At 48.5% G+C, this 27,036-nt stretch overlaps 1 protein-coding gene across 2 annotated transcripts in view; it reads left to right on the top strand.

Annotated features, from left to right (window-relative positions):
* The first annotated feature begins 166 nt into the window (after positions 1-166).
* UCK2 (uridine-cytidine kinase 2) overlaps positions 167-27,036 on the top strand; it is a 39,248-nt gene continuing 12,378 nt past the window's right edge. Inside the window, exons 1-5 of one of the 2 annotated variants that reach the window (XM_084638018.1) lie at positions 167-507; positions 6,260-6,615; positions 22,712-22,871; positions 23,919-24,015; positions 24,840-24,982. In XM_084638018.1, coding sequence (XP_084494144.1) covers positions 6,517-6,615; positions 22,712-22,871; positions 23,919-24,015; positions 24,840-24,982 — 499 coding nt within the window. In that variant the 5' untranslated portion in view covers positions 167-507; positions 6,260-6,516. The remainder of the gene's footprint in view (positions 508-6,259; positions 6,616-22,711; positions 22,872-23,918; positions 24,016-24,839; positions 24,983-27,036) is intronic. The other variant, XM_084638019.1, reaches the window with a different exon arrangement.

Genomic DNA, 27,036 nt, shown 5'->3' on the forward strand with positions numbered 1-27,036 from the left:
CTCGTGCCGGCGCCCCGTCGCTCAGCCCCTCGAGCTGGAAGCAGCCGCCCCGGGTGCCCCGGCTGGGCCCTGCCGCTCCCGCGCCTTCCCCTCGCGGGGCACTTTCTGCAGCCCGTGGGTCAGAGGGCGCCGGGCCCCAGCGTGCCTAGCGCCAGGCTGGTCTGAGTGCCCGGCCGGGCCGCGGCCTCCCCCTCAGCCCATGGGATCGCGGAGCCGGGCCCAGCTCGCAGCGAGCCCCGCTTGGCGCCCGCGACGTGCTATCCGCGCCAGGCCCTGGCGAGTGTCGAGCTCCCCCTGTGCCCCCGGGCCCGGCGGAGTCTGACGGGAAGGGGGGCTCTGCTGTCGCTAAGCCCCGGGCCTCCCCAGAGCCTTGTCCTCCTGGAGGAGCCCGGCCCGCGAGCGCTGCTCAGCGTCCCGCGCTGATGCCATTGTTGGCGGGAGGGTGCTTCCCGGCAGGCAGCGCGGAGAGCTCCCGGACTGTCACAGGAGGGCCCAGTGCTGCCTTAGGTACGTGCATGGCCCCCCGTCAGCTGAGCGCCTCCCAGTGTCGCAAGTCTCACTTCATAGGTGGGGAACCCAGACACAGAGGGACTACGTGACTTGCACCAGGGAGCCCGTGCAAATCCGAAGTCTCCTGAGCATGGAGCAAGCCCTTGAACCATTGGCCCATGCTTCCTCCTCAAGGACTGAATGCCTTATTAGTCCCCGGATCATCTTGGGTGAAAATCGGGGAATGTTTCCACCATGACACAGTCTTAGAAATAGATGACAAATCCCCAGTGCATATTCCTTCAATGAGGGATTGTGGCCTACCTTACATTTTGGATTGGACAGTCTAATTTTAAGAACAGTGTGGCTTCCTGGACTTCTGTGGAGAGATTCCCCAAAAGTTTTCCAGCATAACTTTTCTTTTTCCTAATTTCATCCCATTACTTCTACATGTATCCCCCTTAGTTCTCACTTTGTGGTCATGGAATAACCTTTATTTTTTTATGCCTCTTCTTATAAACCAATCCCTCCAGCTCCCTAGTCATTCTTGTTGATTTCTCTAAATTTCCTCCAGTTTTGTCAATATCTTTTTGGTAATTTGTTCTTCAAAAAAAATACTCTATTTCAGATATGATCACATTAGAGCTGTACCTTACCTTGCTGTGAAATGATTACCCTGTGCATTTTAACTGGCCTTTCTACAGCTGTGTCATTTTGCAAACTCATATCTAATTTGCGGTTTTATCTTCTATCTCTTTTCCAAGTTTTTTCTTCCTTTTAGATAGGGTTTTGGATTATTGTTCCCCAGATGTTACTCTGCATTTTTTTTAATTGAATCTCATGTTGTTGGTTTATTTCTATATATTTATCCTCTTTAAGGGCCTGACCCAAAGGCCACTGAAGTCAATGTTAAGGTGGTTTAAGTGGGGTTTGATTCAGGCCTTAGGTTCCTTTTCATTATTTTCTCTGTGATCACTGGTATTCACAGTTCCTTCCACTTCAATGTTATCTGTGACATCATTCCCTTTACTCTCTCCTCCAGATCATTAATGAAGGTATTAAATAAGACTGGACCCAACCCTGACTTGTTAAAATCCTCCCCATAACTCAATACATTGCTATTACCCTTTGTTTATGGTCCTTCAGCCGGTTTTCAGTCCATAGGACAGAGTTCCTATTCAAGCCAATTTGAAGTAATTTCAAGAGTGATTATAAGACAGTACCACATGCTTTAGTAAAAGTCAAATATAGTGCATCTACTTCATCCACTAACTGGGCTAGATTGTGACTTGAACTATGGACTAGCACAGGGGCATGAGGGGGGAGACTCTCCTTCTACCCTGCAGAAGCTACCTGGAACTTAAGTGCACAAAAGTAAATAGGTGCTGTGGTGCACCTGTTTGGAATGAGTGGGCAGAGAAGAATAGGGAATATTGGAGCCTTGAGTCTGCCTCCCCATGTGCTGGCCAGCACATCTGAGCCAGTGTGAGATAAGGGAGTGTTATAATATGCTGCTGGCATAGGCTACCAGTAGATTACTCCCCTTGTGCAAGAGGGGAACCAAGAGAAAGTAGTACTTCCAAGAGATGTCTTTGAGTCACCTTTCCTCCTGAGGCTGCTTCCAGAGACATGCAGTTTATGCACTGATCCTTGCCAGGACTGTGTCTGAAAGTACAATCTAGCCCTTTGGGTCTGGAGGTTCCACCACCCTTATTCATGCTGTGTGATAGGCCCACTGAAATCACTTCTACTACTTGCACAGTCTGGTACTTCACACCATGAGTAAGGGTAGCAGAATCTGATCCTAAATAAGGCCATGTCTACATTATGGGTGTTTTAGTGGCCTATGGCTTGTCTACACTGGAAACACTACAGCAGCACAGCTCCAGTGCTTCAGTGTTGACACTAGCCCCTACACCAATGGGAGGGGTTCTCTCGTCAGCATAGGTAATCAACTTCCCTGAGAGGTGGTGCTGGGTTGACAGAATTCTGTTGACCTAGTGTGGTCTTCACCAGGGCTTAGGTCAACTTAACTACGTTGCTCAGGGTGTGGATTTTTCATATCTCTGAGGTGCATAATTAGGTCAGTGTAACTTTTTAGCATAGACTAGGCCACACACAGGGATTTTTCCATTGCTGTAGGAACTCAACCTTCCTGAACGAAGGTAGGTAGGACAATGGAAGCATTCTTCCATCCACCTAACTGCATCTACAATGTGGGTTAGGTGCTGGGTTTTTCACATCCCTGAGCACTATAGTTATGTTGGCCTAAATTGTAAGTATAGACCAGACCTAATACTGTTGTGGGCTGGGCAGAACATCATTGAAACTGATGAGAGTAGCAGCAGTCCTTCATTCAGAATAAATGTTCGAAACAGTAGGTGCCTCAATCCGGAACACAGGCACACACACATGAGTCTGCTCAAGACTTAGCATGATGTGGGTGGAGGGTTCTTGTTGGGTATTGTTTGGTGGAGTTATGTGTGTGGGAGAGAGAAGGCAGCAAGGAAGACAGAACAAGCACAGTGTGTGGCCCTGAGAAAAGCCTAGAAAGAGCTTTAAAGGTGGGTACTGCCAAAAAGAATCTTGAAGCTGTGAGCAAAGCTGTTGTTTGATTCCTGCCGTGTTCTGGGAAACCTGACTTTGTACATTCTTTGTAAATAAACAGGATTACATCAAAGAAGTATCTCACCCCATCCTAGCGGAAAGAACCCACAGGGCCCCAAACTTTGGCCAACCGCTGATGTCAAAAGGGGTAACAATACTATCAAAACAAAGGCATCGAAGTTTAGGCCAGATTGTGGCCCATCCTGCAAAAGGGAGTAAGGGAGCAAAAAGCACTCACTTGCTTCCCTGCACCAGCTTCCCATTCTCAAGGGGCTGCTATACCTTCTCTCTGCACATGTGGGCAGGAAGAGATGGGGAACAGGCAACCTTAGCATCATCGCTTAGTGTTGGGGGATGTATAGGTATAAAGCTGGGAAAGAGTATGATTCTCCCCCTCACCTGGAGCTGAGGGGACTAGTAGGCACATTTGGCCAAGATCCTCAAAGGTAATTAGATGCCTAACTCCCATTGAAATAAATTGGAATCAAGTGGTTAAATACGTAGAGGATCTCGATTCTCGGCCATTTTCACTTCCTCAGTCACAATCTGCTTCCTGATGTGCTTGTCAGGTAACACAATGCACTGGTCCATATGTGGGGCTTGTGCAAAGCCACACTTGACCTCTTTTGAGTTGCAATATCTGTGCTTCAAGAAAACTCCAGCTGTTTATTGACAATGTTCAGGTTTTTCCCCTCTTAACATCTGTTCCATTATTCTCATAGGAATAAACATTAAATGTAAGAGATCCTTTCATTTTTTGAACACTGCTATTACATTTGCTTTCATCTGTGATGGATATTGCAACTGCATGCAGTATCTTTGGGGACCATATTGTATTACAGTTATGTAATACTGTATTACAGCGTATGTATTACCGTGGGCCAGGGATTGTATACACCTACCGCAGATAGGTTACCATGGCTCCTTCAGGGACCGCAAACAGTAGGGGTTGTTAAGATGAATCACTCAGATTATAACATCTCCAAAGCAGTAGCACCCCTGGCGGGTGGCTTGCACATATGGTTCAAACTGGGTTTTCCAGAGACCAACAGACAAAGAAGGGGCTTTTGGTATGAAAAGGCTGCACTTAAACTGACTCAGGGCCTTCTTTCTGATCCAGCAAACGGACAGGACCTTCTGTCCAATAGGGGCCCAAACCTTGTGGAAGGGTGGGAAAGACTTTGGCTGACTAGGGTCCCATAAGACTGACAGGTGAGATTTGGTAAGCTTTTAGCATGTGTACAGGAAATTTTATTGTTTTTTATATGTAGCACAAACTGGTACCTGAACTTGATTCACTTCCATTTTATCATTCTGGACTGTTTTTGAAAGTTGATGTAGTGTGCTGCCTATCATCTCCATTACAAAGAATTTAGTCCTAGATCCCCAAGGTATTTAGGCACCTAACTTCCGTTGATTTCAATGGGAGTTAGGTATCTAAATACCGTTGAGGATTTGGATCTTAGTTCTTGGGGAAAGACAAAATGTATGTATATTTTCTATTGAAAGAAGGAGCTCTTGTTATACTGGGCAGGTCTACACTTAAAACGCTGCAGCTACTACACCAACAGGATGGCTTCTCCCATCAGTGTAGTTGATCCATCTCCGCAAGAGGCGGTAGCTATGTCGATGGGAGAAGCCCTCCTGTCCACATAGTGTTGTCTACATCGGGGGTTAGGTAGGCATCATTGCATCACTTGGGTGTGAATTTTTCACACTCCTGAGTGACGTAGTTATACCAATGTAAGTTTGTAGTGAAGATCTGGCCTTGCTTACACACGCTTTTTTAAGACAGAGAGGGACACTGAAAGATAACTTTAGGCTGGGATACAACCTTTATTCTGATATGCCATAGGTAATATTTCTGTATTTTGTAACATAAACTTTGTGCTGGCTTGGCCTAGTTTTTCATAATATCCTAACAAGACAGGATCCTATTTTTTTTATTCATGGTTTTCTCAATTTCTTTTGTGTGCCAAAAAATCCCTGCTTTTAAGACAGAAATTGGACTGTGGATACTAATAGGTGAGGAAATTCAATGGTGGGCATCTGGGAAAGAAACTAAACTGACCTCAGAGAAGGCAGAATCTGAAATGTGTAATGGCCAGTGCAAAAGGTCATGGGCATGGTAGACATCTTGCTCTCTGTCTCCACACACAGATTGGTGCAGGTCTGTGTGGGCACAAGGAGAGCTAAATGACCTGAAGATACTACACATAGTTACAGAGATGGCTACAATGGGGGAAATGGAGCTAAGGCTCAGATCCTCAAAGGTATTTAGGTGCCTAATTTCCACTGAAAGCAATGGATCTGGGCCTGAGTAATGCCTGGAGCACTGAAGTGCTCTGGCACTGTTATATTGTTTGTTACAAACTTTTAATGGTTCCTTGTGCCTGGCACTGTGCCCCCAATCATAGCTTTAAAGTTGGTATGGGGTCATGGGAATCCCATTGGAAATCACCCTTCCAGGAATCTCTCATTTGTTTCTCTGCCTATAGCACTTCCTTTCTTGGCACTAGCAGTAGAGCACAACTGGTGCTGAGGTGGGACCCTCTGACATTACAAGAAACACTCTGCAGGGATGGGGGGACAGGAGAGATGGCACCAATGAACAGATGACTCCAGTTCCTCTCAATGCTTCCTTCTCTCAAAATTCATATCCTGTGTGGTCAGTGCTGGAATTTGGGTCCTGATCATGCTTAAGTTTATTCATGTGTTAAAAGTTAAGTACATACATTATGGACATAAGTGCTTGGATCAGGGCTGTGGGGGGATAGGGTGATGAACCTAGGATTGGTGACATTTGAGTTCCTATCATGAGCATTCCAGTAGAAGCTGATTTTGATCTCTGGAAATGGCCTGGGGAAATTCATACCTAAAGTGCTGCTCTCAACTGATTTAGGGCAGTAGGTAAAGAGAATGAATTCATCAAATGCATTCGGTGCAAACCCAGGGTGTCATCCCTGGGCAGCCTCCCCTGGAAATGAAAGGGTGAAGCGAGCAAAGTAGGATATTTGGAAGATTTGACGCCTCAGAGCCATAACACAACAGAACTCACAGTGCGGTCAATCTGGAGTAGAGGGCCTCAGTGCTAGAGAGGGTTAACTGAGCACAGGTGTTGTAGGAGGCGTTACCCGGACACGTTCCGCTTTGTCCTCCGCAGCAGCAGCAGCAGCTGGAGGAGGCAGTGAGCGGAAGGCGGCTGGATGCTGGGTCTGTGCGGCCCTGAGCCCCAGCCAGTTTGCAAACCCAAGCATCAGCCCGGGCGGCGGGAGCATGTGCAGCTGTAGCAGGCACCTGGCAGGGAGCCGCACGCTGGGGATGTGAACCAGGCGGGGAGGAAGGCCTTTCCTTGACTCATCAGATAAATCCAGCCCCCCAAGGCGACTGGTGAGCCAGAGACTGAGCGGCGGCAGCAGCATGGCAGGGGACAGCGAGCAGAGCCTGCAGGAGCACGAGCAGCCTGGCGGCGAAGAGCCCTTCCTGATCGGGGTCAGCGGCGGCACAGCCAGCGGCAAGGTGAGTGGGGGAGCGCGGAGCCGGGGGGGGCTGGTCCCCGCGTAAGTGCACGGGGAGCCGAGCGCAGCGGCTCCATGGCCGGGTGCGTGCCAGCCGAGACCCTGCTGGAGAGCCCCCGGCCTCCTCTGGGCTGCAAGAACACGTGTGCGCCGGGAAGGGGGGGGCGTGTTGTTGCCGCGATGGGGTGCGGCTCCTAGCGAGGCGTTGGGCGGGTGAGAGGCCGCGCGTGTCCCCCTCCTGCACCGGGATCGCCCCAGCGCGCTGCGGGGAGACAGGGCGGCTGCTGACTGGTGGCGCGGCTTTGTAGCACGTTGTCTGGCCGCAGCCAGCTCGCCCGCCCTGGGGAGCGAGCTCGGCTCTGCGGCGTGGGTGCCTCCGCTCCCCGCAAAGCGGCTGCTTCCTGCCTTGTGTTCTCCCTCTGCCAGACACAAAGGCCTGATCCCCAAGCAGGTGGCACTCAACGGCTTCGGCGGGCTCCCTCCTGATTGACACCCCTGCCACTCACCTCCGGCTCTAGGGGGAGCAGATGTCTGTGTGGCAGTTGTGCCGGGGTGCGGGGTCGTCACAGATGGGTCCTGGTGACTCTCTTGTGCTCCTGTAAACATCTGTCTAAACGGTTATTCTAACTCCCGCAACCTCCTTCCTCCCCTTTCTGCCTTGGTGGTGACATTGCTCTGTGCCGGGGTGACTCAGTGCTGCATGGATGGCTAGGCTGAATGGGAGTCAGATAAGTGTCTTGTTCCCCAGTCCCTCCTGGGGCTGCCCAGCTTCCCCTCCTCCGACTCTGATCGCAGCTATGTGGAGGAGTCACTGGAGTTCCCTCAGCCTGCCTGGAAGCAGGCTAATAGGCGCTGTTACGAGAGAGCTTGGAAGTGGCAATCATGCCATTGTGTTAACTGCTCCTGCTGGAGATGCACCTGCACTCCTAGGCTGGGGAGAAAGAAAATATAAACTAGAAGCACAGACAGAGGGTAGAACTCAAAACAGACAGAGGGTAGAACTTATCAGAGGGTAGAACTCAAAAATAGTTGCTGTTGAATATAACTTGTCCACTTTTAATTAAGTGAGATAAGAGCAGCTGTTACAAACTGATTCTTTCCTTATTAATGAAGTTCCTCAGGCCTTCAGTTGTCTATATCCATGTGTACAAGCACCTCTAGAAAAGCTGGTTCTAGAATTTTATACCTGTCTCTTAGTGAAAGGAGCTTAGATCCTCACTTTTTTCTCCACACTAATATTAAACTTGTCACTGTAATCAGTAAGCAAGTAACAGCTTTAAAGCAACACCAGTTTCATTCTGTCAACAGACCTCCCACCCCCACCCCCATTTGACTCATGCTCTGGCCCTGTTTAGCGCAGTACAGGCCTGGAGCTGTAGTTATTGCACACTAGTTTTTGTGTATGTGGCTCTGTCTGTGTACTTTCTCTGGTAACTTTAATGGCTTTACAATTGCACTTTCCTTTAAGGTATTTAATGTGTACGAAAGACTCCTACAAATAGCCAGTTTCACTGTTTCCCCTATATACAGACAATAACATGGACGGAGGAGGCAAAGGACAAATATTTGCCCCTCTCTAATCCCTTTCTGTTCTAGTAATCTGAAGTGTTGCTTAGAATGATAGTAACAGATTTTTTTTCAGGCAGATATGGTGTGTCTGATGGGCATGAGGGTGTTTTGTTGACCCAGATTGGTAGCAGGTGTTGGAATCCTACTGGGAGATGCTGACTCATAATGGCAAATGTGACTCTGTAACTCCATGCTGGATGTAAGTGAGTGTAGAAGAGTTCCTCTGGACACAGAACTGGGGCTGGGGAAAACTCTAGGAACTGCCAATAGGGAGATAGCTTGGGCTGAGGTTTATGGTGAGTTTGTTGTTTGAATTACCAGTAGAGGCAAACTAGTTGCTCTACGTACATTTTGTCTTTCTGTTCAGAGGGGGATGGAATTTGTTCCATCATATGGTGTCCATTTAAAAAATGTTCCAGGTGAACACGCTCATGTTCATAGGTGGGAATGCAGCTGAAATCTTCCTTGTTATAGGGAGCACTAAATGCCTGGCTGTAACTGGAGGAACACAGGGCTATGTGCACTCAGTTTTTTCTAAAGATGACTTAAAAAAAATACACTAGGCCTTCACTGCAGTGATAGGGGGTGGCCTTTATCTGTTCTCTTGCTTGTTGAAAACACATGTGCATGTTCCCCAGTGGAAAAAAATCCCATAGAAGGTGGAGGGGGTGTGTGTGGAAATCTGTCTGGGCACCAATGCTGAATTCTTCTTACACTAAGTTTTTTTTTCTGGTGACTCAGGTATTCTGGGCTCATGTGAGGCCTTTTGTGCGTGGGCCTAGCTCTGTATAGCTGTCTCAGTAACATTGTGTCTGTCGCTGCTGAAGTGCTATGTCTTGGAGCAGTCTATTGAATCCACAAGGTAAGGCCAGGGATTACAGTCCAATAGGGCACAGTTGTTCTCCGCTTCAAAGTGAAACATGCTCAGCAGCAGTAGTAGGCTCTCCTGTAAAACAGGGAAGAGGTTCTTTATCAGCAAGGTGGTGTACTAAATGGTCTTTCCTTTCTCAGCTTTGATTTCCCCTCTGCAATGATTACTTGCTGCCAAAACACACATACTGTGCAGTGCTGCCCTTTAAAAGGAACTCAACAGATCAGTGCAAACTTCTCATAGCCAGCTTTCTTATAGTCCCTTCTTAACTTATGCTGAAGCAGAAGCAGCAGGAAGAGATTATTGGTGCTTATGCCTCTAGTATCTCAAACTGGTGTATTATAGTTAATGTGGCTCATGATGCAGCAAAGTGAGAACATACTTGGTGGCAGAGGTAAGGCGAAATGTGTATGCAGCTGACACAACAGGGATCTTCCCAGCTGGTTCCTGGCAAGACCTCCAATTTTGGTGATATTCTTGATTGCTGTAATAGAGGGCAAACGGGTCATTGGAAGAACAAAGAACGCTGTACATCTATGGTGATATGCACCACACTGAGCCCAGGCAAGGGGTAAACTTTCCTGAATGTTCTGTGGCTAGCAGTATGGCTGACTATCAGTTCTTAAGGTCCACATGTGCTGGCCCCGGTTAGAAGCAGAGAGGATCTAGATGGTGGAAAAAAAGACAGATGTATTTTCCTATTCCAAAGCTGCAAATCCATCTAACTCTCCGTGCCAACTGCAGACTGTTGTAACACACTCAGTTTGCAACACACCAGAGTAAAGATAACAGAGGATGTTTTCCTTGCAAAGGCGCGCACGCAAAAAAAGCCCCTCGCTGTGCTGCTGCTGTTGAGTCAGAGATGGGTAAAAATTTCTCTAGACCAGCCGTTCTCACAACAAATTTTTTGGTGGCCTCAGAGTGCCACCACCAACTCTTGCTGGTGGCCACCCTGACACTTTTTTTCCTAAAATACTCATTTGTTTTTCCTAAAGTTAATTAAATATTCATGTATACACATCAAGATCATTGTAATTTATTTATGTAGGGTTCTTTTTTGGACTCAATAATAAAAATAATGCTGTGAAAAGTGATATTTGTATGTTTAATATCACTTTTTACAGCAAGTCCTGGCAAGCTAAGACCTGGATGGAGGGGTAGGGGGTGAGGCGGCAGAGGCTAGGGAGGATGGATGTCGGGGTGAAGCAGCAGAAGCCAGGGGTGATGGATCAGGGGGCCCTGCCACCGCGTGGTCAGAGGATCAGCACCCTCGGTCAGTATCTCCTGGAGCCCAGGCTTGGTGCCTGCAGTTGCATGGCTAGGGCCAGGGATTGGCGCTCAGGGCCAGGGACTGTCATCCAATGCCATGCAGCTGGATGTTGGCACCCAGAGGCAGCACCTGCTGCTGTGCAACCCGGGCCAAGGGTCAGCACCCAGGGTCAGTGCTTGGGGTCTGTGCCAGCTGCTGCTGCACAGACAGGGCTAGGAGTCTGCTGGCCCAGGACACACCCACTGGAGCCTGCTGCTGCACGACCAGGACTGGAGGTCAGCGTCCAGGGCCAGCACCTGCCAAAGCCTGGGGTTAGTGCCCGCTGCTGTGTGGCTGGGGATCTGCACTCAGGGCTGGTGGCTGTGGATGGGTGCCCAGGGCCAGCACCTGCCAGAACCCAGGGTTGACATCCCAGGAGGTCAGCAGCCTGGGCTGGGGGTCGGGGCGCGCAGCCGGGGATTGGCTGCCACCGTGTTTGGGGCTGGTGCTTGGGGCCTGTGCCTGCTGTCATAGGGCTAGGGGTCAGCACCCGCCAGAGCCTTAGTCCGGTGCCGGGGATCTGCACCCAGGGCTGGCAGCCGCTGGAGCTCAAGGTCACCCGGAGTCAGTGACTAGGGCTGGGGGTCGTAGTGTACAGATGGGGTCTTTGCCCGCAAGTGGGATTAGGGGTTGGCACCACACAGCCAGAGCCAGGAATTGGCACCTGCTGCCGCGCAGCTAGGGCTTGGAGTCTGAAGCCCCAGGGCTGGAGCCCTGGTCTTCAGCCAGGCTCCCTAAGTCCCTGCCACCCAGCCACCCCAGGGCTGAAGTTTGAGCCCCATTAAGCCCTCTCCCCCTTGTGTGCCAGCCCCTCTCCCCGCCCCCCCCACCAGGTAGAGAACTCCCCTTGCTCCTTCAGCATTGTGTCCCACCTGCAGAGGTGAAAGTAAACCGGTCCAGTAAGAAAGTGGCTGCCAGTACACAGGTTACCATATCAGGAGGGCTGCTGATGGGGGCAATGGGGGGCAAAAGGGGTAGCTGCCCTGCCCAGTGATTTAAAAGGGCCTGGGGCTCCCAACTACCACTACCGTTCCAGTGGTTGGAGCCCTGGGCAGTGCTGAAGGGCTGGCTGGGGGAGTCTGGTACCAGCCCTGTCCCTTCTGCCCAAGGCACTGCCCCTTCCAGGGGCGCAGAGCCGTGCGTTCCCTCCTTCCCCCCCCCCCCCCCCAACCTTGCTCAGGACCCGTCTGCCCTGTGTACCAGTAAATCCGTTAAGTTACTTTCACCCCTGCCCACCTGTCTCTGGAAACGTGCAAAGTGGCACATCCAGGAGCAAGACCGGGAGGGACTGATGCTTTGCTGCCCCACCCCCCATCACCACCCAGGAAGCTGTCATGGCTGCAGGGAAACCCCCTAGTGGCCGCATTTGAGAAACAGTGCTCTAGACCAGGGATCTCAAACTCAACTTGCCACGAGGGCCACATGAGGACTAGTACATTGGCCCAAGGGCCGCATCACTGAAACCTTTTCATACAACAATACAAAAGTATAGCCAAAAATGAAGAGTAATATAGTATGCTATAAAAATCAATGTATTAACTTTTTAAAAACTGTATATTTTATTAAAACCCCTCTTTGTATTAAAAACCTGTAACTATTCCTTATGTGGTCAGTAACACTGATGATGATCTATGCTAACAGTCTATCAACATAGCTGTAATGGCAGGAACTTTTTAAAGTAATTATTCATACAAAATACATTGCCACTTTTAACATTCTTCCCAACTTCTCACAGCAAAGAATCATACATGCTGAACTTCATACCTCAGACTGCCCATCTAGTCCATGAGGCCCTGCCTCTTCCCCCCCCCCTTCTCTTCTCCCATTCCAACCCCTTCCCCAAATCCCCAACCCGGCCCCGCCTCTTCTCCACCTCGTCCCCTAAGTGTGCCGTGTCCCTGCTCCTCCTGGAAAGTCCTAAGTGCCGCCAAACAGCTGTTTGGCAGCGGGAAGCAATGGGAGGGAAGCGGAGGGCCGGGGACGTGGCCCATTCAGGGGGGCTGAGGGCTGAGGAGAGCTTGGCTGCCAGTGGAGTCGGTGCCTATGGCAGACTGCAGGAAATAACTCTGTGGACACTAAGCAGCTGTGTTAGGCCATGGAAAGGGGAGTATAGAGATAACTTGTTTGTAGCGCACCACACCTGACTTTTAGCATGTGCTGCTCTTGGTGAGCTGGCATTCCTTTACAAAGTGACCAGGCCTTCCCTAGAGGGTTGGGGAAGAGGGATTCTGTTAGCATTTAGTAAATGGATCCAGCTGATTATGGAAAATAAGAAAGGGGGGGGGGGAATTCAAATAAAGAATAAAAACTTGAAGTAACTTAAAAGCCTCCTGGATTGTCTGCCTCTGAAGCCCATATGCAGGGCCAGCCTTAGGGAAAATAGTGCCCTGGACAAACTTGTATTTTGGCCCCCCTGGCCCTCAGGTTCCCCACCTATTCCCCCTGGCTCTGAGCGCCCTTCCACGGCCTCGCACTCTAGGCCCACCCGTAAGGTCGGCCATGCCCACGTGTTGCAGAAGCCTTGTTGCTGGCATAAGTGGTAATAGGCAGATGAGGAGGACTCAGACTGATGCCCATGACTAGAGCTGTCAAGGGAGCTAATGTGATGGCCTATCAGGCCACAATGCAGCTTCTTTATTAAGAGTCTGTTGTTGTCTAGTGAAATGCATTACTAGTAAGAGCTGGCTGGGATACAAAGCCTTCCCATTGTCAGAATACAACCTGTGCTTTGATTAGGCCCAGCACATTACCGTCTGATGGCTGTCTAGTGGTCTGTAGGAAGTGGTGAAACTGGCTCCCTTGTTGGCAGTTCCACCAGAGAAGCGCAGGATTAAATGGAGACTCTCTTTTCCATGCTCTCGTGCCCCCACCAAGTGATTTCCCAAGGTTTGTCTTAGTACTGTTTGACAGACCTGTTAAATACTGCAACAACTCCACTTCCTCTTGGAACCAAAGAGCCCAGTGAAAACTCCTGCTCTCCTTCCTCTCTCCTCAAGTAAAGGACTCCTGTCCACACATTTTGTTTTTTGACAAGGTTACTGGCCTAGTGCAGCGGGGTGGGGGAGCGAACAGTAGATGTGATCTTGATTTGAGTAAGGCATTTGATGTAGTCCCACATGACATATTGTATTTCCCAACTCTGGCTTTGCAGGTGTCATGCAACCATAAAAAGACACGTAGATAGCTAATGAGAACATCCATAACACTGGAGAAAATAAACCAACCTCTTCCTGGCATGGGGTAGGAAGAAACTTCTCAATGGGCATCTTATTCCACAGTTGTCCAGTATGGGCAGGCTTGGAAAAACTTACTGATATCTTGTAGCCCTAGGACTAAGCCTATGGCCTGGGTGAAAAGTACCTTTACCACCCACCCCTTCCAGATGCCATCTCTCTGCACCATAAAGGAACAAAGCAGGTGTACTGTTTGACAATGTTACTATTAAATGCAGTGCAAAATACCCAAACACTTCTGTTACACCTGTTTTCAAAATTTCACTTGCTAGTAGGGATGATTAGCCTATGGGATATAGAATAGTAGAATTAGTCAAATATATAACAGGTTAATATGTTCTGAATAGTATCAGACCAGCTATAGAGCTGGTTAAATACCATGAATGAGTATGAATTGAATATATTTGATGGATACAGGTAAAACTCATGAAATGAGCATTCCACTGGTCCTTACTAGTTGCCATTCCTGAATTCCTCCTTCTCCTCTTTATTATAACCCATGTTAAATTTCTTTCTGAATTGCCTCAATATTAATTTCCTATTTCCTTTCCTCTGCTATATTTTTTCCCCCTTCTCCTCCTAACATTGCCCAACCTTGCACCTGTGCTGCAAACAGATACGAAAGACTGCAAGAGGATGTGCAATCAGCACTGTTTGGGCATAACGCCTCCTTCAGCTTTCTGGCTGCTGGAAGGAAGAAGATGTTTCCACTATATAAACTTTGCCTTTTTTTGCTGCAGGAGGGGTAGGGCTTCCCCAGTGACTAGCTCTAGCACTTACCCTGCTGTTACTCAGAATTTTCTCCAAGACCTAGCAAAATGAAATTGATCAGATTCTTGTCAGTTGGATTGCTACCACAGCACCCGAAAAAGAGTAGTAAAAGTGAAAAGGCCTTAAGTCAGTTTTCACTCTACTGCAGCTTGTGGAAGCTCTGAGCAGCAGCAGAAGCACTAGAGCTGTGTGCCTGCAGGCTTAGGAAGATATCACTGCTCTGACTTCTCTCAGTTCATGGTTACAAAGCTTTTGTTTGTAACCGTGAAAAACTAGACTGATATGGTACTTGATGATATTTAAGTGAAAGCTTAGATTCTGGAAGAAGTGAAGGTACTTCCCTGGGAAAGCATCCTATTCATTGAGGGTGGCTGGCTTTTTTTTTTTTTTTTTTTTTAAACACCTGTGTGACATGTGCCCCTCTATTTGGTCATATCCTTTTTGAGAGAGCGTGACTAAAACAGAACACAGTATTCTAGGTGACAGTGTCACATTAGTTTATATAAAGGGAGTTACCTTATATGTATTACAGTAATACCTAGATTTCAGAGTAACAGCCATGTTAGTCTGTATTCGCAAAAAGAAAAGGAGTACTTGTGGCACCTTAGAGACTAACCAATTTATTTGAGCATGAGCTTTCGTGAGCTACAGCTCACCTTCATCGGATGCATACTGTGGAAACTGCAGAAGACATTATATACACAGAGACCATGAAACAATACCTCCTCCCACCCCACTCTCATTACCAGCAGAAGAGTGGGGGGGGAGGAGGTATTGTTTCATGGTCTCTGTGTATATAATGTCTTCTGCAGTATGCATCCGATGAAGTAAGCTGTAGCTCACGAAAGCTCATGCTCAAATAAATTGGTTAGTCTCTAAGGTGCCACAAGTACTCCTTTTCTTTTTAGTAATATCTAGAGGCCCCAGGCTAGACCGGGGGTGGGCCCTTTATACTAGGTCCTGTACTTTTCGTGCTCCCCTGAAGATCTTGCAATCTAAATAGACCAGCTAGAGCCACGGGGAAGGGAAGTGACTTGTCCAGGGTCACGCACAGGTCAGTGGCAAGAATCGATCCTAGTTTTCTGGAGACTTAGCTCAGTGCCCTATTCACTGGACCACGCTGCTTCTCTAAAGGCATTTGTGATGTTGCACTCTATATGATTATATTCACACTCATTAGCATATTTTCATAAAATGCAACTAGAATTGCTTCATGCAAAAGATCTCTTATAAGGTATCATTACAAAGCTAATCTACTGAGTGTGGTAATCCTATTTGTATAAATGTATCGTTCTTGTATCTGAAACTAGAAATGTAAAATATAACTCTCAGGTCCTATTGTAGTTACGCAAAGTGTGGGCCATTAATGGTGGTTTGGAATCTTGGTGGCTCCCATCAACCAAAACAATTGACTGTAAATGGCTCTGTTTACTTGCAGGCCTTCCTGTAAATCAGGCTGGGAGGAATGAGGGCTTAAAGTCTTACAGTGATGTGTGATCATGTCACCCAAACTGGAATCCATCTTTAACCTGGTGCTTTTCCATTTAGAAGGAGGGGTGAGAACCCAGACAGGGACAAAGGATTCCCACCTTATACAAAAGATATATAAGGAGGTGGGACAGAACAAAGTGGGCTGCAGTCATGAGAAATCCCCTAGCTACCACCTGAGCTAAAACAAAGACTGTACCAGGGAAAAGAATTGTGCCCAGACTAGGAAGGCGTCCAGTCTGTGATAGAAGCTTATTGAAACATCTCTGAGGGTGAGATTTCTTCTGTAATCGCTTTCTTACTGTATTACATTTAGACTTGCGTGTTTTGTTTTTTGCTTGGTAATTCACTTTGTTCTTTCTGTTATTACTTGGAACCACTTAAATCCTACTTTTTGTATGTAATCACTTTTTACTTATCAATTAACCCAGAGTATGTATTAATATCTGCGGGGGGGGGGCAAACAGCTGTGCATATCTCTCTATCAGTGTTATAAAGGATGAATAATTTGAGTTTACCCTGTATACACTTTAAACAGGGTAAAACAGATTTATTTGGGGTTTGGGCATCTGAGTGTTGGAGACAGGAACACTTCTTAAGCTGTTTTCAGTTAAGCCTGCAGCTTTTGGGGGACATTGTTCAGACCTGGGTCTGGCTCAGTAGCAGGCTAGTGTGTCTGGCTCAAACCAGGCAGGGCACTGAACCCCCCAGTCTGGCAGGGGAAACGGGTGAGAAGTAGTCTCAGCACATCAGTTGGCAGTTACCAGGGGGGTTTCTGTGATTCAACCTGTCACAGCGTTATCCTATTTTCTATACCATTTGTTATTGAACCTACTACATTCTTTTATTAACAGCTGCTTCACATAGAGTTGTGTAATATGACACCCAAGTCCCATCCTGCAGCAATTACAGTTAATTTAGAGCCCAGCAGTATGTATGATTCCAGATTACTTCTTCCACTATGCATTACCTTGCATCTGTCAGTGCTGAATTTCCTCTACCATCCTGCTGCCCATTCACCTAGCTTGGTTAGATGCTTCTGAATTTCTTCATAGTCTTCTCAGGTCTTGACTAACATATAACTTGGTCACCTCGAAGCTTTGCTACCTCACTGGTCATTTCCCTCTTCCAGACCACTAAAGGAGTTTTTATGTTTCTTCCTAATGGCGTTCTCTTGTGTGTGGTACTGGGGATTTGTGCCCTTCATTTGAAGGGAATGTGAGCTGTAGCTCACGAAAGCTTATGCTCAAATAAATTGGTTAGTCTCTAAGGTGCCACAAGTACTCCTTTTCTTTTTGCGAATACAGACTAACACGGCTGTTACTCTGAATGCTAGAGGAGTTTCTGTTCCTGTTGTGCAGGGGAACTTATGACCTCTGTGTCTCTAGTCTTTCCTCCTCCTCAGAATCTTGCTTTCAAGCCAGTGGCTGAAGTTTTCCCACCAGGGCACCATTGGTTTGTGTCTGTCAGAAGCAGCTTTGCAGAGAGGGACTGGATCTTTTCTCTATAAACAGCTTTTTGGCAGGATGGGGTCCTATTTTTCAAGTATTTTAGACTCCTAATCTTTCTTCTCCCCCCTCTTCCCCCCCCCCCCAAAAAGAGTGGGTATGGGGAGAGGAAACACTATTGTATTTCAGGAACAGGTGAGGGTTTTAATGGGTGGGGCGGGAGAGATTAAACTCTTTCCCTGCTGTATTGACTGAAATGCAACAAGCTCTTTATGGTGCTGGAGAACTGAGGAAGTGAACCTGAGCTGTCTCATTTCACTGTCCAAGCTAAATGAAGAAAGTGGCTGCATTAATGGGTGGAGAGAGAGAAAGAGTGTGTGTGTGTGTGTGTGTGTGTGAAACAAGATCCAGTTGTTAAACTACCCCGGATTGGTGACTATCCACAAGGAGAGAGATGTGGAACTCCTTTCCCAAGAGTCACTCTTTGAAAGCTAAACCCAAACCCCTGTGAAGCTTGGCTGTTTCTTTCCCCATTGCTGCTGTCACACAGGTAGTTCTACTTGATGACAGGTTTCAGAGTAGCAGCCGTGTTAGTCTGTATTTGCAAAAAGAAAAGGAGTACTTGTGGCACCTTAGAGACTGACAAATTTATTTGAGCATAAGCTTTCGTGAGCTACAGCTCACTTCATCGGATGCATTCAGCCCAAAATACGGTGGGGCGCTTATACTCAAATTTGTTAGTCTCTAAGGTACCACACGTACTCCTTTTTCTTTTTGTAGTTCTACTTGTACATACACCTCTCCTTCCAGCTCCACCCCACTGCATTCTGAGCTGTCCCAGTTCCCTCCTTTTGAAGCATCGTTCATGCCTGGAAGTCTTGGTTTGCTTTGATCCACAAGAGCCTGAAGTTCAGGGTTGGACCAGAGCTCTGCACAGCTGGAGGCTCAGGCTGTCTTGGAGCTGAATCGGTCTGTTATGTGGGAGAGGCACATGCCATTTTGGAGGCCTTGCTGCAATAGTTGGAGCTGGAGGGTAGCATCTGTGTCTATCTTTCCTGACTAGAGAGCAGGAAATCCTCATGGATACCTCCCCCATTGTTTCTGACAACCCTTAAAATCCATTAAGAAAAATAGAGTAGGCTCCCCGGCCCGCACTGTGCAGTCATCACTTCTGGTGCCTGATAGAAGCAGGCTGCTGGAAGGCAAATGCGGCTTGCAAGTGCTCTGATCTTCACCCTTAAAAGGTCAGCTGAAGAGAAATGGGTGTGGGGTGGGCCCCGCATTCCACCCTCAATCTTCTAAACAATGATAAAGGTGGAGGCGTGGCTATTTTGTCCCTCAATCACAGGCCACACTTCACAACTAGTGTTTAACTTTGTGCTGCTGAATGCAGGGGTGCCTTGTGAGCTGATTGCAAAGGGAGAGAATAATCCCCCTAAAGGAAGAGATGGAGAGCATCTGACAGCATGTCCCCAGAACTCCTCCACTTCCAGTGCCAGAGCATAGCTGAACAGATGAATCCTCAAAGACTCCATTCCCTATGTGCCTTACCATGTTCTGTAGGGTCAGCAGGCCAGGCAAGAGCCAATTATTGCTTGAACACAGGCCAGAAGTTACCCCTCAGTGTTCCTTTGCCATGACATCAGTTATCTCTCTCACTTCCTGGAATGGGGAGATTAACTGAGCCTGGAACTTTCTTCCTGTGTCTGTCTCCAGCTATGGGAATCTGATCTCTCCCCACCCGCATCAGTTGGGCAAATAGTCTCTGACTACAATGGTGCTACACTGACTGACACCAGCTCAGGCTCTGCCCCTGTGTAAGACAGAGAGGGCTAATTCACAAATGAAAAGACCATGGGAAATTTGCAAGAAGAACCCTAAGGGGTTGCTGGCTGATGGCTCTGCCCATAACACATTGCTGACTCCCAACAGTGATTCTCAGAGTTGGAATGTCAATATTGATGGGCAGCAATCTAGCTAGGAGAGATAGAACAGGAAGAGGAGAAGGTGATCTGTGTCAAGTGTTTATGAAAGCAGTGGGATACAGCTTGATAAGTCAGAGTGCGATGTTGAAATGGTGCTGGGGAAGGAGGCAAGGAATGGGAAAACAAGGGAGAGGTGATGGCAAGCAACTCATGATGGTTGGAGTCAGGAAACACTCTGTCCTACTCTGTCTGTGTGTGTGCGTGTGAGATTATATATAATTTAAGTGAATATCCATTGATAAGATCTACAGGATTTAAATACCCTGCTTCTGGGTGTCAGCTGCCTATTGCAGAGGTCAGGAAGGGATGCCACCTATAAAGCACAATTGGCCAACAGAATCATTAAGTGAGGTGGGAGTGGGTTGTACAGCTGCCTGTGTGCTCTCTCAACACCTACCCCCAATTAAATTAGCTCTTCTCTTACTGGATGCTCTGTTTTGATTCTTTTCTGAGCCTGAATTTCTTCACTTTTCATAATAACACAAAACCCAAAGTTTCCCAAATGCTGCTATTCTAGCTGAGCTCTGGGGAACTCCAGAAATTAGCTCGCTCTATATACAGGGAAGCTGAGCTTCAGACACTTAAGTGGTGACTCCTATCTTGGCTTCTTGCAACTTCTGCCGCGGGGGTGGCTGGACTAGTGAATTAGAGCTCTGCAGGCCAGAGTCTGGTGAGAAGAGTAGCTCTGCCAGCCCCTGGACTCTGATGAGGTGAGGGCTGAGCTGCCCACAGAACAGTTCAAACAACCCACCTCTCTAGAACTGAACCACTTATAAGCTGTTTATCCATTCACTCTGTACAGCTCCTGTGGCTAGAGAGTCCTCCAAGCACTGGCCCATAGTGCACTGCTCATAGCAGAAGGGGTCCATCTGGGCTTGGAGGGGGAATGGACATGGGGCTGTCAAATCTTCTCATCTGTTCTCCAACTGAAGGTCCCCCCCCACCCACCCCCACAAACTTTCCTCCCATTGGTCTCTGATAATGCCCCTGGCTCCAACTCCACCTCCTGAGCCAACAATCCAACTGTGGAACATCTGAATTAAGATTTGGGGGGGAGTTGTAGACTGCAGCCTGGCCACGGGGCATTTTTAGGTGTGGATGTTAATGCTGAGAAGCTCCACTAATGCCCCTCTTTGCTGCTCTAACGCACTTGGAGCTGGCTATCCAACTGGCATTTCCAGCTGGCACTCCAGAGTGGAATTTCTGGCTCAGAGTGCATAGCTGGAAGCAGGGGCATTATTTGTGACTTAAGGGTGGGAATGGAAATGTGGGGACGTGGATGGGAGGGAGGTCCATCTGGGGAGCAGAGAAGGGAATGTCGGCTGGCAAACTAGGAGGCTAGCTGAGTCACTGGTGGGACGAGTGGAGCAATAGCTCCTATTTGTTCCTCAGTTTCTGAGGCCCGCAAGCCAATGCAGTGTGTTTTGGTACATTGTGGAATAGGCACCCAGAATGCCTTGCCAACTAACTGCCTTAGGCAAGCACTAGTGTGGTTACATGGCTACCTAAACAGGTGAAGTTTGCCAGGCATCTGCCCGCTTTCTGTAACTAATCTAAGTTCAAAACGGTCAGGGGTCCAGTGAGGCAACCTGCTAGTGACACAGCTAAGTGCTGCTGTATGGGACTGAGGCCACAACTTAAAGTTAAGGAGGACTTGTGGCACCTTAGAGACTAACCAATTTATTTGAGCATGAGCTTTCATGAGCTACAGCTCACTTCATCGGATGCATTCAGTGGAAAATACAGTGGGGAGATTTATATACATAGAGAACATGAAATAATGGGTTTCATAAACTATCATAGTGTTTATCAAGCATTCTTACAACTACAATACCCACCTGCTGAAGTGAAGAAACAGACTGACAGGTGCCACAAGTACTCCTTTTCTTTTTGTGAATACAGACTAACACGGCTGCTACTCTGAAACTTAAAGTTAGGGGCCGCCTTTTTTCCCCAGAGGTGCTTTGCTGCTGCAGCTCCCAGGGACTTCAGTGCATGTATGATGGGGTCCAGTGCACCTCTCCTCTCTGTCCTGGTAATTCAGTCTTTAAATCTGCAAACCAGTTTGGAGTAAAGTTCCTCCTCTCTCACCCATACTCTGCCACCTCCTTACTTCCCTCTGTTCTGATGCTCCTGTGCCACTTGCCTCCCTGTTGAGTCAGCTGGGAAGCAGCGGTAGGGATGGAGCTGGGGAAGGCTTCCACCAGCCACGTGTCTGCTCCCCCAGCTGTTGGGACCCTCCCCAGACTAGCTTAATCTACCATCCAAACAACCTGAGCTTGGGCACCCAAAAGGGTGATTTCAGACATCTTCTCTACAGAACAGGTTGGGATCCCCAGCAGCTCCTCCCTGAAACCCGTCCCCAGCTGCATGGCTCTTCATTCTGGTCTGCTCCCTCTGTTAGTGTGAAAGTGTGAGATGTCAGCCAGAGCCACAGACCAAGCTGCTCATTCAACAGTTCCCTTAGCCTCTGTGCCAAGAGGCACCAGGATGTGCTTTCTGCTGCTCCTCCAAGCCCTGCTTGCTGCTGCAGAACTCTCGGAGAAAGGCCCTCCTGTTTTCTGGCCAGTGCAGAATGAGCTACTTTCCATTGGGCTTTATTTAGGGTGTTAAAAACAACTTTTTCTCCCCTCCAACTTCCCCAGTCAGAGCTTGATTTCTCCCCTCGCTGGCGTAACAGAGTTCAGCAGACTTCTCTGTGTGAGTGAGGGGAGAATAGAGCTTGTTGGCTTCTGTCCCACAAACACCACTCCTGGAGCCAGTTTGAGCGCAGCTCCTGAGCCTCTGCTGCTCCTTGTAGGCCTCCTCAGCTGCTCTTTAGTGAGGGCAGACCCTGAGTCACATTGGCTGTCACTGCTGCTAATGGGAACCCCATGGGCGGCAGTGCAAGTGACCTGGATCAGGTTGGCTTCATGCTACTGCCTGTGGAAAGCTCAGAGCAGCCCCTGGAGCTACTCTCAGAATGGGGGACAAAATAGGCTGGAGCAAGAGTAGGATAGTGGAGACTTATGACAGCTAGGAGTTTTGGAGCTGGTTGGGAGAACAGGTCTGGGACACAGAGAGAGCCCCTTCTCCCTCCCAGCAGTTAGAAGGCACATGGGGAAGTGAGAGGGCAGGTGGCTTCACACCTATTAACTAAATAAATGAGCAATAGGCCACAAAACAATACCCTTAGAAAAGGATCCAGGGGCAGCACTCAGATGGCTTTGGGATGTCTCAAGAGGACAGATGAGCTCTCTGCTCCTTGGCTAAGGAGCAAAGCATCAGATGAGGATGAGAATGTCTCCCGCCTGAGCCTGCAGCCTCCTGCTCCCCACCAACCAAGGCAGGCTTCTCCTCAGTCTGCAGGTCTCCTGCTCAGAGTAGTCTCCATTTGCATCAGACTCTCTCCTTTCATTTTCCCCCTTGCTACGTCGCCTGAAGTCCTCAGTCTGTGCCAGAATCGTCCAGCTACTGGGCCAGAACGAGGTGGATTATCGCCAGAAGCAGGTGGTGATACTGAGCCAAGACAGCTTCTATCGGGTCCTTACCTCTGAGCAGAAGTCCAAGGCACTCAAGGGCCAGTTCAACTTTGACCACCCAGGTGAATGGAGCCTGATCTTTGGGAGGAGGTGTTGGGCTGTGATAGGGCTTCAGTTACACCTCTCCTGATCTGAGTCGTTCTTTTAATTCCACTGGCACAGAACCTCTTGGTAATGCCGGGAACCCAGCTTCTTGCCTCACTGCGTTAAAGAGGGGTGGATGGGTAGTGATGCAGTGCATTGGCTTGCTTGGGACCAGCTGCCATATCCTGATCAGGTTCCTAGTGCAATGAATCTGAGTCTTGTCCTTGTCCCAAGAGGATGGTTGCACCATCCTATAACATTTATTTCTACTTCTGTATCCGATTTCATCCTGAAGATCCTAAAGTGCTCTGCAGATTATATGCAAACTGCACCACTGAAAAGCAGCCACCTGAGGGTTGACATGCTCAGCGCGCTGCCCAGCCGGAGGGAATACTCTGCCCAAGGAGAGTAGTGTTTAAAACATCTCCTCCTTAAAAGCTGGGATTTTAAGCCTTACCCCAACTGAGGTCACCTACTGAGCAGGATAACAAACTAGGACTAAACAAACTAGGTCTAAATACAAAGGAAGCCCAATTCCTGTTACTACAACAGAGACTTTTTCAACTGCTTAATGGGCTGGTGGGAAATTCCAGAACCGCCTCACCCAAAACTCAGCTGCCTTGGGCAGTGGGCTGTCTTGCTAACAGAGCCCTTTCTATGAAGCTGTGGGAGGGAGCTGTTCAGGGATAAAAGGCTGCTCTAGTCTCTGAGGGGCTGGGGTTCAAGAGGAGATTCACTCTTTTTAGTCTTGGCTTTAAACAAAATCAGTACAAAGATTGTATTGATCTTCCAGGGCTGGATCCTCAGCTGGTGTAAAGCAGCATAGTCCCACTGATTTCAGTGGAGTTCTGCCTCTTTCCACCAGCGGGGGATCTGGCCCAATAGCACTCAGACCTTGAGGCAGCATGCACCTGCCTCTGCTCCTCCATGTCTAGCTCAGCAGGGACTCTGTCTAGGTTGAAATACCATGATGTATGGGGGCAGAGGTTGGCAAGCAGCCTTCATAACAGCTTGTCTCTCCTCAGATGCCTTTGACAACGAGCTCATCGTCAAAACGCTCAAAGAGATCATGGAAGGGAAGACAGTCCAGATTCCTGTCTATGACTTTGTTTCCCATTCCAGGTAAGACACTACTCCTGCCTTGCTCTGCACCTGCTGCTCTGATTCGGGAGTGTGGGATGCAGCTCTGCCCATCCTCATTTGCAGCACCCTCCCTCCCTGACACTCCAGGCGATGATCTCTTGAGCACAAACTACCAATATGGGGTATTTCTGGAGAAGGTATCTTTTATTTTGCTGGCTCTTGTATGCACTGTATATTGCCCAAATGCTTGAGCTGAATAGTCCACACCAAAAAGGTTACAAGGGTTACAAAGTCAAGCACTCAACCTGCATTGTAGCATTTTTTTTATTTTTTATTTATCCACTCAACCTAAATTCTGTGTGTGTTACGGTACAATCACATGCTATTTCCCACAGGACCTCTGCTTCATAAAGTGCTCAGGGAATGCACCAAGGTTGCGTAATGAATGGGGCTGTCATCTGCACAATACTTGCCTCCTTCACTGGAGAAACTGGAAAGGGTGTCTGTTCCTGTGGGTGGGTCCCTGAGCGTGATTGATTAGTTTGACTCTTGCATACAGCAGCTGCCTGGTGGAAATGAGCATGCACATGGTGGCAGTGAGGGGGATGGTCTAGCCTGCTCCCTCCTTTCACCATATTTTAGGGAGGAGTGTCCATAACCTTTGGATTCCCTGGTTAAGCTTTGCCATACTGGGATGGGGCAGAGTGGTGAAAGCTGAGTCACAGAGAGGTGACATCTCTCCCAGAGTTGGTGTCAGTGAGGCATAGAGCCAAGAAACTGTCATCCCCAACACTCCTCCCATCAGGGAAGCTCTTCCTCTTGCTCTGCATCTTGTTCTGACATGCCTTTCTCATGCGTGGCAGGAAGGAGGAGACAGTGACTGTGTACCCAGCTGATGTGGTCCTCTTTGAGGGCATCCTGGCCTTCTACACCCAGGAGGTCCGGGACCTCTTCCGGATGAAGCTATTTGTGGACACTGATGCAGACACCCGGCTGTCCCGCAGAGGTGAGGGTGCATCGCTAGCCAGGTAGAAAGATGCTACTTGGTGCATAACTGACTTGGGAGCTTGCTTCTGTGAGATATTGCAGGCAAAGATTCTGAAGCAGGATTAGTCTGTTGGATTGATGGAAGGATGTCTTCTGTGACTCCTAACTAGACAGAAATGGCAAGGGCACTTGGCCTTCATGGTCCAGAGTATTAGATCAACCCCCCGGTGGCATCAGGAAGCTCTTGCCCTGTATCCCAAGTAGTATTAGGTTGTGTGGGTTTTATGCTTCCTGAAGCAACTGGCTTTGGTGAACATGAGTGACAGGATTCCAGACTAGATGTTCAGTTCTGTTGTGGCAGCTCCATTCAGTGCAGACAGCTGGAGTGCCAGTTGTCCGCCAGTCCTGGGGCGCCAAAAGCAGCGGTACAGCAAACTGGTTTAAAGACTAGTTCCAAGTCCATGTCTGTCATGTAGGAGAGAGCATGGCAGGTGGGGATGGGCTGTGTAAGCTCAGGGAGTGACTATAGGAAGGGAGAGTCTCTGCAGATACTTCTCGTGCTCTGAGTGGATAAGGGCCTGTCTCTAAGGGCCTACACTAACAATCTCTCCTGACAATACGGTGGCTAATGCCACTGCATCCTGGAACTCCTCACGTGCCTAGTGCTGGTTGAGAGCAGAGGGCTTGGGGGTCGCTTCCAAAATTGCTTTGCTTGGGTGGGATATTTTCTGGGAGCTGAAGGGCCGGCCTGGCAGGATTCCCCTGGCCGGTCGGCTCTGGCTATGAATGCTGGCCAAGAACTGACAGTGTGGTGGCCATTGCGTGACAGTTCAGGGTTGGGAATGGGGGCACGTAGAATTTGGGAAGACAAGGGCTTATGACACTGGATTATCTTTCTTAGCTACCCGTAGAACTTGGGGAGTAATAGGCGTATTTAACACTAATGTATCTCCCTGGAGTCCTGTTGCCACTTCTGTCCCTAGACAACCACTGCCACTCTGATAGTAATGCTAATGGCAAGAGCTGGCCTGCTGTGGAGGCTGGACTCTGATGGGGCAGTGGAACGACTGGGGTTGGGAGAGGTCATGTGTTTTCCAATTGGGATGAAGCAGGCAGGTCAGTTGGGTGCTCTGATTACCATATTGCCAGTCTCTGGAGTTGAGGAAACTCCTTCCCCCCACCCCACCCTTCTGACCCGTGCAGTACCACTGAGAGCCTCGGCAATACCAGAACCTGGCTCCAAGCACATACAGCACAACATCATATGGAGTTGCAGTACTGTGTGTGTGGTGGGCTGCTCCCACTGCAGTCAGCCCTCTTAGCATCCTGGCTTCGTATCGACAGTCTGGGCTGACTCTGGATGGGTTACATTAAGAACAGCTCTACTCTGTCAGACCAATGGTCCATCTAGCCCAGTATCCTGTCTTCCGGCAGTGGCCTGTTTCAGGGGGAATGGACAGGACAGGGCAATATTTGGGTGATCCATCCTCTATCATCCACTCCAAGCTTCTGGCAGTCAGAGGCTAAGGACACCCAGAGCATCGCATTGTATCCCTGATCATCTTGGCTAATAACCATTGATGGATCATATCCTCCAGGAACTTCTCTAGTTCTTTTTTGAACCCCGTTATACTTTTTGGCCTTCACCACATCCCATGGCAATGAGTTCTACAGGTTGACCATACGTTGTTTGAAGACGTACTTCCTTATAATTGTTTCAAACCTGCTGCCTATTTCCATCATCGGTGACCCCTGGTTCTTGTGTTATGTGAAGGAGTAAATAACCCTTCCTTATTCACTTCTCCACACCAGTCGTGATTTTATAGACTGCTATCCTATCTCTCCTTAGTAGTCTCTTTTCCAAGCTGAACAGTCCCAGTCTTTTTAATCGCTCCTCATATGGAAGATGTTCCATACCCCTAATGGTTTTTGTTGCCTTCTCTGTACCTTTTCCAATTCAATACATCTTTTTGAGATGGGCAACCAGAACTGCATGTAGTATTCAAAGTGTGGGCGTACCAGAGATTAATATAGTGTTGCCATGATATTTACAGTCTTATTATCTGTCCCTTT

Source organism: Lepidochelys olivacea (genome assembly GCF_965140295.1).
Source record: "Lepidochelys olivacea isolate rLepOli2 genome assembly, chromosome: 8".
NCBI lineage: Eukaryota > Metazoa > Chordata > Testudines > Cheloniidae > Lepidochelys > Lepidochelys olivacea.